Genomic DNA, 15,100 nt, shown 5'->3' with positions numbered 1-15,100 from the left:
TCGTGTAGGAACACTTAGTCCAGAACGAGGAGTCGAAAACTTTAATGTTTTCGGAGGATATAATCTTGTTGTCCTGTGTGGGACTTTTTCTTTTAAATTCTTGTCTGTTTCTTCTGCCCACGTTTCCTGTTTTTTTTTCCCGTAGTGTAAACAGTCCTTTGGCTGAACTCACATGAACTCAACTCTCGGATCGGTCGAGTCAAAAAGTCAGACACGTTTTAGCCATTTTTGCCAGTTTTTTTTCCTCCAATAAAGTCCAGAGATGAAAAACAAATCACACCAAAGAAGTAAAGTTAAAGAGTTCTATCAGAGTCACATGATTCTTATTTTTCTTATTCTTCGTGTTTTCTGTCTGTTTCAGTCCTCGCGGTGATTTTCCTGCCGGCAGGTAAGACCCACGTACTGTAACTGTTCATGTATCGGTTCCTTGGTGTTCTGCCCCCTCCTGACCAGGTCATCTAAGGTCATGTGGTCTGTGTCTGTCTGTCAGCCTGGAGTCAGGGCAGCGGCAGTGGTCTGGGTGTGGTGGTGGAGGCCAAGAACGTCACCCGGCAGTTTCGGGGGCCTTTCTCCCCTGCCACAGCCCTCGCATGGTGTGGATGCGAGACCGGCTGAAGGACCGCCAGAGGGTGGTCCACTGGGATCTGGTCCGCAGCAGCCCGGAGTATTCCGTAGAGAGGGTCCTGGACATGTCTCCCGGAGCCCACCTACGAGTCTATAATGGTTTCAACAAGGGGCGCGTCTCGGTGCCTAGCTCGGCTTTTAACGACGGCAACTTCTCGCTCATCATTAACAGTGAGACGACTCAACATGACGTCCTTCCTTTAGTTATGGTTTTATGCTGATCCTAAACATGTGTGTGTGTGTTTTAGATGTGGTCTCCACCGACAGAGGAGTCTACACCTGTAACCTCCACCATCACTACTGTCAGATCCATCAGTCTGTTCAAATCCAGCTCAACGTCACAAAGTCAGGTGAGATGTGGACGAACACCGACATCATGGACATCCTCCACTGGTTTCAGAACTACAAAGTCAGGCTGATAAGACTACAACTCCCAATGATTCATACTGTAGCAATTATCATGCTTGTCCACGCATCATCTCTGGTCCTCTGGGGATCACTGCCTTACACGCAGAAGGTCATGGGTTCGAGCCCCAGTGGAACCACATGCTCGGTGCCCCCTGTTGGGCAGCAGAGGATCTGTGGTTGATGCAACAATTTCTCCAGATCAATAAAGTTCTTGATGTTGTATACAGAAATACCAGAAACTATGTTAGAAATAATACAAAAAAATAAATAATTTATTTTATTTTAATTTTAAACAACAGGTCTTCAAACTGACATGTTCTGTTTTGGTTTCAGCTCGAAAAGAAAAACGTTACTGGGACGGAGAGAAGACTGTGTTCGTAGTGCTGCTGGGCAGCTCCATCGTGCTGCCCTGTGTAAACCGGCGCCCCCTGTGGCGCGAGGGTCTTCAGGAGGACCAGCAGCAGGTGGCTCACTGGGACTTCCAGCCCCCAGGTGTGCGTCCTGACAAAGCTGACCGCCTGGTGGACCTGTACGCGTCCGGAGAGCGGCGGGATTATGGGCCGCTGTTCGCCCAGAGCAAGATGAGTGTGACGGAGGACGCCTTCACGCTCGGCGACTTCTCACTGTCCATCTCTGACCTGAAGCCCGTGAACAAAGGGCTCTACATCTGCCACCTGCACCACCATTACTGCGGGCTCCACGAGAGACGCATTTTCAGGCTGACGGTGGGACCTCCTCCTCCGGCCGCCCCCCCCACGACTGCACCCAGGGTTTTCCACAACAATGAACCAGAACCAAGTAAGTTCCTCACAATCAGAGAAGTCCTGTGTGACAGACACCAGCGATGGTTAACGTTCTACTCCATATGGTTTTGTCATTGGACGAGTAACCAGTGAGAGAAAGAGAAAACCGTCTCCTGGTTTAGCTGAGCTGTATTTATAGACATAGTTGGTCAGTTGAATCAGTCGCTCCTCCTGCCAGTTCTCTCTGTTTTTGTGTTTGAGTGAGAGGGAGGGCGGGGGAGGGAGGAGGTGGAAGGAATGTCGGACAAAGACGGAGAAAGAGGGCGAGTAAGACAGGATGAAAGAGAGAAGGAAAGAAATAAGAAAGGGAGAAAAATAAGAAAGAAGAAAGAAAGAAACTATATATATATATATAGAGAGAGAGAGAGAGATCAAGGAATAAAAGAGAGAACTGGATAAATGTAAGAAAGAAAGGTAAGATGAGAGAAAGAGAAAAAAATGAGAAAAAAGAAGGAAATAATTGAAGAAAGACTGAAATAAAAATGCAAAGAAACAAAGGAAAAAAGAATGAAATAAATGTCAAAAAGACAGAAGGAAAGACTGAAATGAAACAGAAGAAAACATGGAAACAATGGAAAAAAACAAAAACACTCAGCAGATACTGTAGCTGCAGGATTCAGATCTAAATCCATGGTAAACAGCCTCAAATGGAGGTTTCTTTTTATTAAGAGCATTTTTATTACAGCTGGAGACATTTTAACCACATGACCGGGCTTTGAGATAATTCAGGGTGTGGGTTTGTTTTTTCCTCCAGTTGACCCCGTTTTCACAGAGTCCTATACACATGTCTGGACCAGTCTCTCTCTCTCTCCCTCCCTCTCTCTCTCTCTCCTCCCTCTCTCCTTCTCTCTCTCTGGACTGATGTGTATCAGCCTCCAGTAAAGGCATGTTTACCAGCGGTCAGAGGAAGTCTGACACATCTGTTTAACATCTGGACCAGCTGTGGCATGAAGGAGAGTTAGAAGTTTGCACTGGACGCTTGGACTCTGAATGACAGCACGTTTAAAAACCCTGTGACATGTGGAACTGCACACATGGGGCCTTTATTATTATGATTTATATATATACGTATATATGTATATAAAATCATAATATATATATATAAATGTAGGTCAATCCTATTCCTCAGAAATAATTATGATTATTCACATCTGCCCAGTGATTAATCAATTCATAACATAATTGTTTGACAGCCCAAATATTTAGACAAGATTTCTTTTTTTAAAAACATCATGGAACCATTTTTGTAGCTAACAGTCAGGGCCATCATTCACTTTAAAGATGAAGAGCCTTTTCCTGAGGTTCGTTGACTCGCTAATGATCTGTGTCGCCCCCCACGGGTCACCTCTGGGCAAACGTTATAACACGAAGACACATGTCCGCAGAACGGAAGTGGGCTCCAGCTGAGACTCGGCTGCAGCTCTGACCTCCCTTCATATTAGTCACATTAAACAGCGACAGGTGATTATTATCACGCCCTGTAGGAAGTGGGTGGTTTGGCCAGATTGTTTTTATGCCTGACTGCTCTTGAAAACATACTGTATATTTGGGTCATTCTCATGAAACCATTAGTACACCATGGCAGTAGCATGAAGCTAGTCTGTTTGGACTAAAGAGTAATTTCAATATAGGAATTGATTTTATTTATATTTTATGACAACTTTCTCAGTACTGAATGTAGGGACGCTCTAATTTATATGTTTAATAATAATGAAAAAAGGAAAAATTAAGCATCCGTGATTCAAGTTCTCATCCTCTACAACAGGATTGATTATCATTACTACTATTACTACTAATACTAGCTAGTTTTATCACATTTATAAAAAATGTTTAATTTTCTTCTTTTTTTTAAAGAAACCTTAAGCATCCGTGATTCAAGTTCTCATGTTTAATTTTCTTCTTCTTTTTTTAAGAAAAAAATACTTTAATAATGTCTATTTAGGTTCATGGAGTAAAAATGTGTATAGTCATCATGGCTTCTCTGTTGCTAACAAAACATGCTAATGTTCCTCATACTCCACAACATAATTCCCTCTTACTACAACAAATTTCAGACCAAGATTTCATGAGAACGACTCATTTAAGAATGTATTAATTAATCAGAGTAAAGCTGTGATTAAAAACAAGAAGCAAAAATCTCAGATTTTACTCTTTAAACGATTTCCTTCCAAGGAACAAGATCAATGTTTTGAATGTGTTTTACCATTTAATGTTCTTTGTTCTATGAATAATGCTTTGTATAAAAGGACCCAAATAATTGAAGGATCATTTTTAAAGTGTAAATCTTTTGTAACAAAGCCGTGGTGGGTGTGTTTTTAACTGGCGTCTAAGAATGCGGCGCTCTGATGAAGTTGCCTCTGATTTATTTTCTTTACTCAGACCATCGTCTTGTGAGTGTGTGAAGAAGGAAAAAAAATCGTCTCAAATGGAAAACCAGACACACAAAAAAAAAATCTTCTCAAATGGAAAAGCAGACACAGAAACAAACCACATTACTGAACTTCTTCTTCTTCTCACACTTTGCCTACAGTTTCTGGGTTGCCTGGGTTGTTTTTTCTGAGAGAGAGAAAAAAAAAACAGCTGCATGACATCAGGTCTGGAAATCATTACTGCCAAACAGCATTTTGACATTTAACTCCTGCTCTCCCTCCGTCTGCATCTGGCTTTTGGACACAAATAAAACAAAAGACGCCTCAGCGGGATGGAGACGGTTTGGTTATAATAATGAATTTCACTTGTGTTTTCATTTATCACCGTCTGCTCGATTTACTGCTACAGGCTGGTGAAACACAGCAGCAACATCGGTGTGAATGGATGTTATCGTTTCCCTGGACTAATATTTACAGTGTAAAACACTGTGATTATTTATCACTTGTTAATTGTGTGTCTCCAGGGACTGATGAGGTGGAGAGTCCTCGTGTGGTGAACGTCATCCTCCCTGAGCAACGCAGCTACTTTGTGCAGCATCTGGGTTACTTCCTGGCCACGCTGTTACTCTTGGCGATCATAGTGGCTGTCGTCGTTGTGCTGACACGGCGACGGAAAAAAAGAGGTTTGTATTTGTTCACGAGCTTCACCAGGGGCGTCAAACTCATTTTGGTTCAGGGGCCACATACAGCAAATATGTGTAACATAAAGTCCATGTTTTTTCACACAAATAAGTACAAATATATTTTAAAAGAATTATATTTAATGAAATATTTGACAAAACACACAGTGTTTGCACATTTCTTTTTACTTTCAACATTCATCAAGCGGTCCGCAATGAACCCCGGAGCGGGCTAGTTTTGACCCACTGACCGTATGTTTGACACCCCAAGCTCTTTGTCTGATAAATTGCTTGACCTCCGTGATGTGATGTTTCATGGACTTGGTTGTTTATGAGTGTGTGTTTCATTTTCTTCAAGGACTGGAGTATGAGCTGCGTAGAGAGTAGCGGTAAAACATCATCATCATCATCATCTACCAACATTCTACCAACTTTATTTACTTTACCTTATTTACCGTAACGTCGTTTATTTTTATTGACCGCAGAGCGAGCATGAGCCACGGAGGAGAGCTTTCATTGGACTGTACAGAACTCAGAGTCTGCAACCAACAACCTCTGATTTCTGGTAGCGTTCACCTCGTCTGTAGAGATACTGTTTGTACACGCATTGTAACATTACTCATATTTTATACTCATATTATACACTAATATTCACAGAGTACAAGAACAACCTGCTGAGGGAGAGAGACATGGCCAAAGACTGCAATAAAGGTGAGTCAGCATTCTGCAGCTGAGTAAACAACGACAAAAAAACAATTCCTTTCAAAAATAGAGACCGGACTGAGAGAAGAATTTTTAATAAGTTTGACCAGGAGTCTGGAACCAGTGGCACCTGAACCCTTTTTCCATTGGTTCCCGGTGAGATTTTATGTAATGTGTTTTGAGCGTAGCTGTTCTTCCAAACAAAGACATTCAGGGCTCAGACATCCTATGCTTTTAGCGCCACCTGCAGATACTAACCTATCAATGATGGTCACTGTGGACCATACCTGTACAGCTGAGCCTTGGTCGATAGATTCTAAGAGTTGTTCTTATTCCACTCACTAGATGAAACAAAATACAAATCTGGTTTAATCTGTGCTTAAATGCTGTTTTATTAATCAAGTTAAATTACATTCAGAGCTGTTTATACTCATTTTTTAAATTTTGTTTTTGAATAAGAAAATGCTCTTTCAGCAGCAGCTGCACACTTGTTCTGATGGTGTGATGTTTTATGTCACCATGTCATTTAGATTTCGATGAGAAGCCGTGGAAGTAAGTGCAATCTATCTGAGAAGCTACTGGCAGGTCCAGGGCAAATGCTGACGAGTCGAAGAAGATGAACAGGAAGGAGGAAGAGGAGGGAAACCCGCAGGAGACGACAGGAGGAACACTCCCTCTGCTGAACTCTTAGCACCAAGCTTTTTTTGTTTGTTTTTTTCACTAAAAGGCCGTTTTTATAGTGTACTTTTTTTAACATAACTACATTTTTCACCAGCAGGTTTAGTGGTAAAATTAAGTATTATTAGAATCCTCACTTATCCGCTGCAGTCATTATTGGGTTTATGTTGAATGTTATGCTATTTTTTCCCCTCTTTCTACTTGTAGTCATTTTATTTGTAGTTGAAATGCATGCTGTTGTTTCAAGTATGTTTTAAATATACTGTGCTCACAGGACTGCAGGTTCACAGCTGTAAGTATTTCTCGAAATTCCCCCCTTTTTTTATGTACTCTGTGGTACTTTTCTCAGTGGTACTTCACATTTTGCTGTGTGAGTTACAGTAGGTACATTCTAGAAACTCTCACCGCTCCATCAGGTCGTTGACACCATATCAGGTACTAAATTTTGGCATCATGGACTAATAGCTCAGTTTGAATCTTGAAACTCAGGAAAGGTGTATTTGCGTTTGAACAGGCCGTATCGTGGGGTACTGTTCTGGATCAACCATGTACGAAGGTTCCCAGTTTATGAAACACTGAATGTTTATTATTGAAACAAACTGCTAGTTAATAATACAGGTTATACCGAGGCTTCACGGCTCAGTGAGGTGTACTGCAGGATGAAGTATGTCTACTACTGCAGTCATAGTAAATGACAGTGTAGCCCTGTCTCCCCCTTTCTTCACATCTGTCTCCTTCTCTCTGTCTTGCTTCTAGCTCACGCTATCTTTTGTGTTTTTAATAAAGTGCCTGTACTGAAAGTTCACAGCGGTGGTCGGAGATTTGTTTCGTTCCATGTGCTCTGTGAGATTAGAAAGTAAGTATTAACACGTTTTAAATTTGCTCTAAATATTAAAAATGACAAAAATATTATTTTATAAAATATTAGACTATTGTGATTTCATTACTATAGTTTTAACTGTACTGAAAGAAAACCTACTTTAGCACTGTAGCATTACATTGTATAGCTACCAATTTGTGATGAAATCTTAATACTTTTACTCCAATAACCCATTATTCTAGACTTGTATTTTACTATTTTACAAGTTTCAGCATTAAAACTCAGCTTTGGTCAACATATACTGTTTTACGTCCTGCGTCACCACTTTACGACAACCAGTAGAGCGAGTAACGGCCGGATGACATGCTAATGACTTGCTAATGACTTGATTAGCTATGTTACCATAGGGGTCAACTTATGAACAATTGGGGAATAATTAAGGGCGCAGAGGGTAAACTTGTCTCACAAATACGACAATTATCGTTTATCTGGCAACATTGAGAGCCTGTTAGCAGTTCTATTTAAAGAACGCGCGGTTCGCTAGTCGTTATTTACGTCCTAGCTTAGCAGTCGTTAGGATTTGCGTTGATTGGCTGTATTTAGGCACCTGACACGATACCTGAGAACAATTGCGCTACGTATGAGAAATATGTATATTATGTTTAATTGCCGTGGCGATGTAATGAAAATATCATTTTCACTTGTGTTTTTTTAATTGTTGGTCGTACGAGGGTAACATTATATATTGATATGTTGGAAAAGAGAGTGAGAGGTAGACAAACTATTTTTTTTAGTCACGGCATGCACACTAAAATAGATTAAAAAACGCTGTTCTAGGTAAAAACCCCGGTGTCCGTGTTTCATGACGCCAGTCCAGCAGCTCTTTGTTTCATACACGGCACAAAACCTGTTGTGTTATTGTATAAGACCGGCCAATAGGCCTGCGCATAGCCTGCTCTTACCACTGGATGGCAGCACTGTCTCACCAATTAGCCTGTAGAAAAACACTAGCAATATTCCCAACTCTGTATTGCAAGGATGTTGACCGTCCCTTCCTGTTTTAGTGCCGACAGAGCCACCGTACCGACTCACACTGGAGCAGGAACACAGGCAACGCGGTTATGTGTGGATTTGTGCTGCGTTTGTCACAGACGCGGAGCTTGCTTTTCCATTGCGGCGGCCACAGGTTCATGTTTTAGGGAATGCTCTGATGTTATTCCACGGCTAACTGGTAACACAGCAGGCCTGTTTATTGCGCTGCCAGCCCTTGTTTCCTTTGCCGTGTCAATGACTGTCCTCCCCTTCCTCTCATGGAGACTAAAATCATATACCATATAGACGAGGAGGAGACTCCTTATCTGGTCAAACTGTCCGTCTCTCCAGAGAAAGTCACCTTAGCGGATTTTAAAAATGTCCTCAACAATCGACCCGTCAACAGCTACAAATTCTTCTTCAAATCCATGGACCAGGATTTTGGGTGAGTGGCTTCCGTTGGTGGTGGATATTATCATTAATATTGCTAATAATAGCCGATCGTTTGCCGTGTTAGCCGGTGGTTGTGGCGCCGCGCTTTGGTACAGTGTTATACAGGCGACATGAAGCGATGCAGGGCAGCGACATTGTTCCATGTGTGCGAACTACACAGTGCCATGTTTGCCTCCGTGCTCCTGGCACCTGCTCATTATTCCAGGCTGCTGCTGCTGCTGTTGTCCTGTGCGCACTGGAGGAGACACACGACTGTTTGAAGTGATACCGGATCTGTCCAGAGCCCCAGTGACGCAGCCCCGCATGGGTTACACACAGCCAGACCCTCCGCTCCAGAAACCAGTAATATAGTCCATGTAATTCAGCAGGCGGAATGTAAAATGTCATGTGTTTACTGCGGACTCCACATGTTTCCGTCTGTCAGCTTTCATACTGGGTTGTTTTGGTTTAGCCGTGGATGCTAATTGTTGCTTGTTTTTTTTTCCTAAGCCCTTTGAGATTAAAATCATTAAACAAAATATAACTTAATTATTTAATCTATTTTAATGGCACATCTACTTTAGGTTTTTATTTCTTCATAGACTCTTAGACACGAACATAATGGCCAGCAGATGACAGCCAGGAGAGTGCAGTAACCACAAATAAGTGGTGGAAGTCTATAAACAGGGAAATTGCATTATCAATGATCGGATTGAATGTAGATCCACTTGAAGGAGAAAATGAAATGTCAAATGATCAGATGTCAAACAGTACCACACACTGCCTGGAGTTACTGTGGCTTTTCAGCTGCAACAGGGTTTTTTTTTTTTAGATGGACTGCTGGTGAATAATGAATGTTGCATAGATGCTTGTTTAAATGCATTTTTGCTGAGTGTGTCAGACAGAACCTGGACTGTCACCCAGACTGACATGATATATTATATCGTCCCCAAATGTTCCAACCTTTCAGTTCTTTTTACAGTTTTTTTTTAAATAAATTTGGACTGTACAGAGTTTTTTTTTTTTTTATAAAACCGTCATTTGGACTGTACAGATCTAGTCTAGTAATAAAAACTGCTAACGTGCTAGTGCTGACCAGTCATTCATAGACAAAATATTCCATGACGTTCAGATGGATTGAGATTCCAGTTATGTTTCTGTCTTATTTTCCAACCAAAGCCTTGAATTAAATTGCGATTTACCCCAATCAAATGGCTGTATATTAGAAGAATGGTGGAAGTGTTGCAACATTTAAAAGACGGGTGGGGGAGGGGGGCAACTTGGAATACAAATCAGCACCAGAAAGAGTCCGTGGCTTGCTGCAGGACTGGACTGCACTCTTTTAAACGTCTTTGTCCGGGTGTTGTTACGGAGGTTGTTTGGTGGTTTCTGCGTTTGTCCGTATTTTTTTTTTTTCGTGGTTAAGGTTGGATTTTGATTTAAAAAAAAAAAAAGATATGACGGTTGAGGTTTTAGTGTAATTGTACTGCTGAATATCTTATGGCATCAGTGACAGGATCAGAAGGGAATATTTTTTTAGTGTAAAATTGTTGGGGAGAAAAAAAAACTGAAAATGAGTTTTTATTAGTTGTTTATTCTACCTCAAAGTCCGAGAACTTTTTTCTCTCCTGTGTTTTCTCTGTACTTTGTGTGCTCACACTTTGTCCTCACTTTGTAATCCCACCCCGAGTGTCAGAAACTTGTGCTCTCTTAGACAGTGAGCTCCATTTGTATCAGGGCTTTGCTGAGAATGACATATTTGTGTCAGTGCCCGTTTCTCATTCCAGCCCAAACAGTCATAACACACACGCATTTGAGTCTAGAACCGTAATCACCCACGTGATTGGAGGAAATGCAGCGGCAGGCAGTGTCCGTAGAGCCCGACGTCACAGCGTTTCCACTGCAGCCTGACCTTGTGAGGGAAACTGGCTCTTCCTGGTGGCGGGCGAGACTTGGTGCTGCGCTTTGTCCTAGCCCTTCCTGTCTCTCTCCTGCTCTGCAGGCCTGAGCTCCTTGCTGGGCCTCAGGTGATCGACAAGCAGATTATGGAAACAAACAATGTGTGTTTGCTCTTACCACAGAGACATGGCTCCACGTAAGGCCGACTGGCTCCTGCATGTGCATCAACAACACATGTGAAGTTCTCTCACATATTGGACATTGTCACAGGGCTGCTTCGGAAAAACACGGTTACACACTTTGAGTTGGGGCTGAATATCCAGGCCCTGCTTCTGCTGCATGGCATTGGCAGAGTAAAGAAGCCGCCATGGTCAAAGGCACAGAGGATAGCGGCTCTTTGTGGTAGCGTTGCTTGTCTGGATTGCATACACACAGACGGTATGGCTGCTGGAGAATTAGCTAGGGAGGACTAAGACTGCTGAGCAGAAAGAGAAAACATCAAATCCCTCGCAGTTATAGACGGTGTTTGAAATGTAAATGAGCAGTCGGTGCAAGGTCCTCTGTAGGAGACCGCCTGCTGTGCAGGAAAAATCCAGCCATTTTCTTAAGAGATCAGTGAGCTGCGTTTTGCTGTCTGTATCGGTTCTCCAACAACAACCATACAAATTTGCTAAATGGCGTCTCGAAAATCACCTCGGTCTACCTCAGAGAACGCGCCATTTTCAGCTGCGGTTGCGGCGACTGTCGAATTTTTGTTCACTCAAGAGACCCGAGGACATTAAATGCAAACATTCCTTGAAGTACACATCCTACTGTATTTTTCTAGTCATTAAAAAAAAAGTGAAATTATTCATTCATCAATATTCATAAACTGGAAGTTCATTGGGGCAGAGTTGTTTTGAAAGCAGCCACTTGGCCTTTTAAGAGACTTGAACTTGATGATATGGCACTTTGTCATTGCCACTGGTGGTGAGTGCTTTTGGGACCTCACTATAATGCAAGTCACAGAAGCACTGTGGTGCTGAGGAAGCAGCCAAACTGAAGGTCTGAAAGAAACAGTCTTGTTTGTGCCTCAGAAAAGAGAGCTGTAGTCGAGGGGTTTTTTTTTTCCTGCGGAGCCTCTGTTGGTTTAGACTTTAGAAGTGTGCACCTAAAATGTAGCATGGAACAATGTCTAACCAATGAAGAGTCAGACATTGTATAACTAGAGAATTGAACACTGCTTTCCCTCATGATTATCCTAACATCATCATTAATAGACAACACTTGAACCTGTGAAATCAACATGTTTACCCCAACATTGAAAAATACAAGTCGATATAAACCGTCGACTGATGTACACCGTGCTTTTATTTAAATGTATCTGTCTGGGCTCGAAAGTGTTAATGTGATACTAACAAGTTGTTGTTTTTTTTAACACAACTTGTTTATTTGACATGTATTTCCTGTGCTTCGACCCTGGGGCCTTGGTGTAGTTTGGGGAGTAAATATTGAATATTGTCTTTTAAAGGACAAACCCAGCGTCTAAGCCATATGGTACTCTGACATTTACTGTTGATGTGAACTGACATAATGTCACAGTATATGAGGAAGTAAAGCTCAAATAATAACGCTACTTTATTACATACTAAAGTGCTTTATTTTTCTACTTATCTTTAAAGAATAAGTATTACTTTTAGTATGAATAGAAATGTGCAAACAATTTCAGATGGAAATTCCCTAATTACCCACATATAAATATTTTATATTTATTGACACAGTCTGTATCTGTGTACAGTATCGTTTTACGACAAATATCTCCCTTCTGTGTTTATGGAACGCTGCAAACGCTTACCGCAGTCGCCGTTGGCTCTTTTCTCCTGCTTCTGGTTTCGGCGTTTATTCTGTAACTCCTCAGCCGTGCTCCTCTTTCTCCCTCTGTTGTAGCATAAACAAATACATTTAATCATTTCCTGCTAAACAAATATCACCTGCAGTGACTTATCAACTAATCACCTCTTCATAATTTTGTATAATCTTTTAAAACCTGTTTAGGCTTGTAGATCTGTGACAGCTGTCCACACCAGACACATGCCTTTTCATATTATCTCTGTGTGTGTGTGTGTGTGTGTGTGTAGAGTTCAGTAGTGGAACTAACACAAATGCTGCCGCAGATAACAGATGGAGCTGAGAAGAATGCAGGCCAAGGTTGTTTCATGACACATGCAAGACGTCATCCATTATATTCTGCATTGTTTCCTCACTTCCCTCGGTTTCGGTCATTTATCCAACGTGCGGATGTGCAGTGGAGTGCAGACGTTGTAGATGGGTGTAAACACTTCCTATATGTGAACGGCTGGTCTGTCTGACCTGTTCAGCCAGGGCACAGGCCCAGACACAGGGAGGCTGCTCCACCTGTGACAGATTTAATAGACTGTGGGTGTCAGACTCAGACTCACTGTGGGCCAATGTGTGCTATAATATCGTGCATACACCGCTAATAACTACAAATCCCACCAGTATATAGTGGCTATATTATGGCGGGCCAACTCTAATATACGTTTGATATGATCTCGCGGGCTAAATATAATTACACCAGGGACCAGATTAAGCCCGCGGGCCTGAGTTTGACACCTGTGCTATAGCTATAGTCCTATCCCAGGACTAAAAAACTTAACTGAAGAAAATGAAATATCATCAAAATATAGTTGGTATTTAGCACCTGCTGTTCTAGAAATGTAATATATATATTCCTCACACACAGGGTAAACTTTTGTGTCATTGTTTGCATTGAACTTCTTGTCCTGTCAGGCAGCAGGAAGCGGCGAGCGTCACTGATATTTTATTTTTACAAGCCACTCCCACTTCCTCACAAGTCACCTTACAGCTGCGTCTGTAGCTTAAGAGAGGATGCACGCTTCCGAGCTCAGGAGCTGCCAGAGGAGAGTCAAACGTCTCCCTACGCCCCCCCCTCGCTCTGGGTGCTGCCAGGCTGAAGCAGCAGCAGCAGACGTAGCAGCAGCAGCAGCAGCAGACTTTCTGGTCATCAGTTCCAGCCACGGGGCCACGTTATCTCTGGCCACCACTCCCTGCAGCACAGCTGCCAGAGCAGCAGCCAGTACAAAAACACAGTGAGCCTGGCTAATCATTCCAGTAGTTGAGACGTTGTGGCAGACAGGAGGTGGAAATGGAACTGTTAGCTTGCTGTCAGACGCATAAAATCCTCTTAGGTGTGTGTGTGTGTGTGTGTGTGTGTGTGCACCTCTTCCTTTTTATGTCCTGTGTTCAAAGGCTAAGATGAGGTTTCAGAAATGCTCCGTTCTATCATTTCTGGACAAGTCCTTTAGAAGGAATAATAAAAAATAAACGACCCACAAACAACATGGATAATGACCCAGGCTGCGCAGAGTTATTATTGTTGCTGGGTAATATATCAGGTTTTAAACCCCTGTGTGTGTGTGAGAGTGTGAAGTGTTATCTAGCTGGTGTACGGCTAACTGTGTGTGACACGAGTCTAGCAGGTGTGCTGAACTGTGTCCCAGCAGGTCAAAGGGTAACTGGGAGGTATTTCTGTAGAGAATTTACAGCCTGTGATAAACACACTCAGGGAGACAGATCACTCTCTTAATACACACTGACACACTTGCTTGACACTTCTATCTATCTATCTATCTATCTAGCCACTGTAGCTAGCTATCTAGTTATTCTAGGTAGCTAGCTAGCTTACTATTTTGCTAGTTTACTATCTATTCTTCTAGTTTCTATGTATTATTTTTATAAAGCACGCTATTCTATGTATTTAGCTGCCTAACTAACTAGCTACTCTAGCTAAATAGCCTCTGCTTCTGGTATATACAAATCTATCTTTGTCTAGCTAACTATCTGTTATTCTTGCTAACTATGAAATTGTCTATTTATTTATATAACTAGCTATTCTAGTTTGCTAGCTGCCTAAAAAAACAATGTTACCATTGATCATAGCAGTTACCATTTGCATATCAACTAGTGAACTACTTGTGAAATCTTGTTTTGCTTTTAAACACAGTTAACTTGTGTTATGTATTTATTTTGAAAGCCTTAAATTGATTAGATTAATTGTTTTTATTGACCCTCCAATCATAATAAAAAAAAAGAGATTTGTTCTCAAACACTAAACATAAAAAAACACTATACATGGAAAACTCCCCATAAATAGTGAGAAGGACATGTAGTAACGAGGAGTAGAGAAAGTGCCATCAGCCTCCACTGCTCTGTGATCGTCTGTGTTTTAGTGCTTTAAGCTAACTGTTTCTGTCTGCTTGTTCCCCAGGGTCGTCAAAGAAGAGATTTCCGATGACAATGCTAAGCTGCCCTGTTTCAACGGGAGAGTAGTATCCTGGGTAAGTGAGATTGATGGTGCACCTCATCTCGCCCCCCTCCCCTGCCCCCCCCAACTCCCACTCCACCCTTTTCTCCTTTTTTCTGTTGCCTGGCCACGTAGCCTCAGCTCCGTACTCAAAAGTTATGGAGAGCTCTCGTGGCTCTAATGCAACCATGAAACACCTCCACAGAACGTTTTAGGAGCTCTCCTACTGTATTTGATTAGCAACGAGTGCTTCTCATTGATGCTAAACTTAGCCACCATGGCGGTTAATAGGGCGTTGTGTGTCAGCACTGTGACGGTGGAGGGTGCGC

At 42.1% G+C, this 15,100-nt stretch overlaps 2 protein-coding genes across 5 annotated transcripts in view; both read left to right on the top strand.

Annotated features, from left to right (window-relative positions):
• Positions 1-7,069, top strand: part of LOC103385361 (matrix remodeling-associated protein 8) — an 11,829-nt gene extending 4,760 nt beyond the window's left edge. Inside the window, exons 2-9 of the mRNA XM_025059059.1 lie at positions 362-388; positions 491-795; positions 873-974; positions 1,366-1,830; positions 4,729-4,887; positions 5,243-5,449; positions 5,542-5,595; positions 6,117-7,069. Coding sequence (XP_024914827.1) covers positions 591-795; positions 873-974; positions 1,366-1,830; positions 4,729-4,887; positions 5,243-5,271 — 960 coding nt within the window. The 5' untranslated portion in view covers positions 362-388; positions 491-590 and the 3' untranslated portion in view covers positions 5,272-5,449; positions 5,542-5,595; positions 6,117-7,069. The remainder of the gene's footprint in view (positions 1-361; positions 389-490; positions 796-872; positions 975-1,365; positions 1,831-4,728; positions 4,888-5,242; positions 5,450-5,541; positions 5,596-6,116) is intronic.
• Positions 7,070-7,442: 373 nt separating this feature from the next.
• Positions 7,443-15,100, top strand: part of LOC103385359 (segment polarity protein dishevelled homolog DVL-1) — a 26,363-nt gene continuing 18,705 nt past the window's right edge. For 2 of the 4 annotated variants that reach the window (XM_008319221.3, XM_008319222.3), the window contains exons 1-2: positions 7,444-8,561; positions 14,736-14,805. In XM_008319221.3, coding sequence (XP_008317443.1) covers positions 8,395-8,561; positions 14,736-14,805 — 237 coding nt within the window. In that variant the 5' untranslated portion in view covers positions 7,444-8,394. Of the gene's footprint in view, positions 8,562-14,735; positions 14,806-15,100 lie in introns of all 4 variants that reach the window. The other 2 variants (XM_008319224.3, XM_008319223.3) reach the window with 2 other exon arrangements.

The sequence above is a fragment of the Cynoglossus semilaevis genome, chromosome 10 (assembly GCF_000523025.1).
Source record: "Cynoglossus semilaevis isolate Cse_v1.0 chromosome 10, Cse_v1.0, whole genome shotgun sequence".
NCBI lineage: Eukaryota > Metazoa > Chordata > Actinopteri > Pleuronectiformes > Cynoglossidae > Cynoglossus > Cynoglossus semilaevis.
This window is presented reverse-complemented; position numbering and strand designations above follow the sequence as displayed.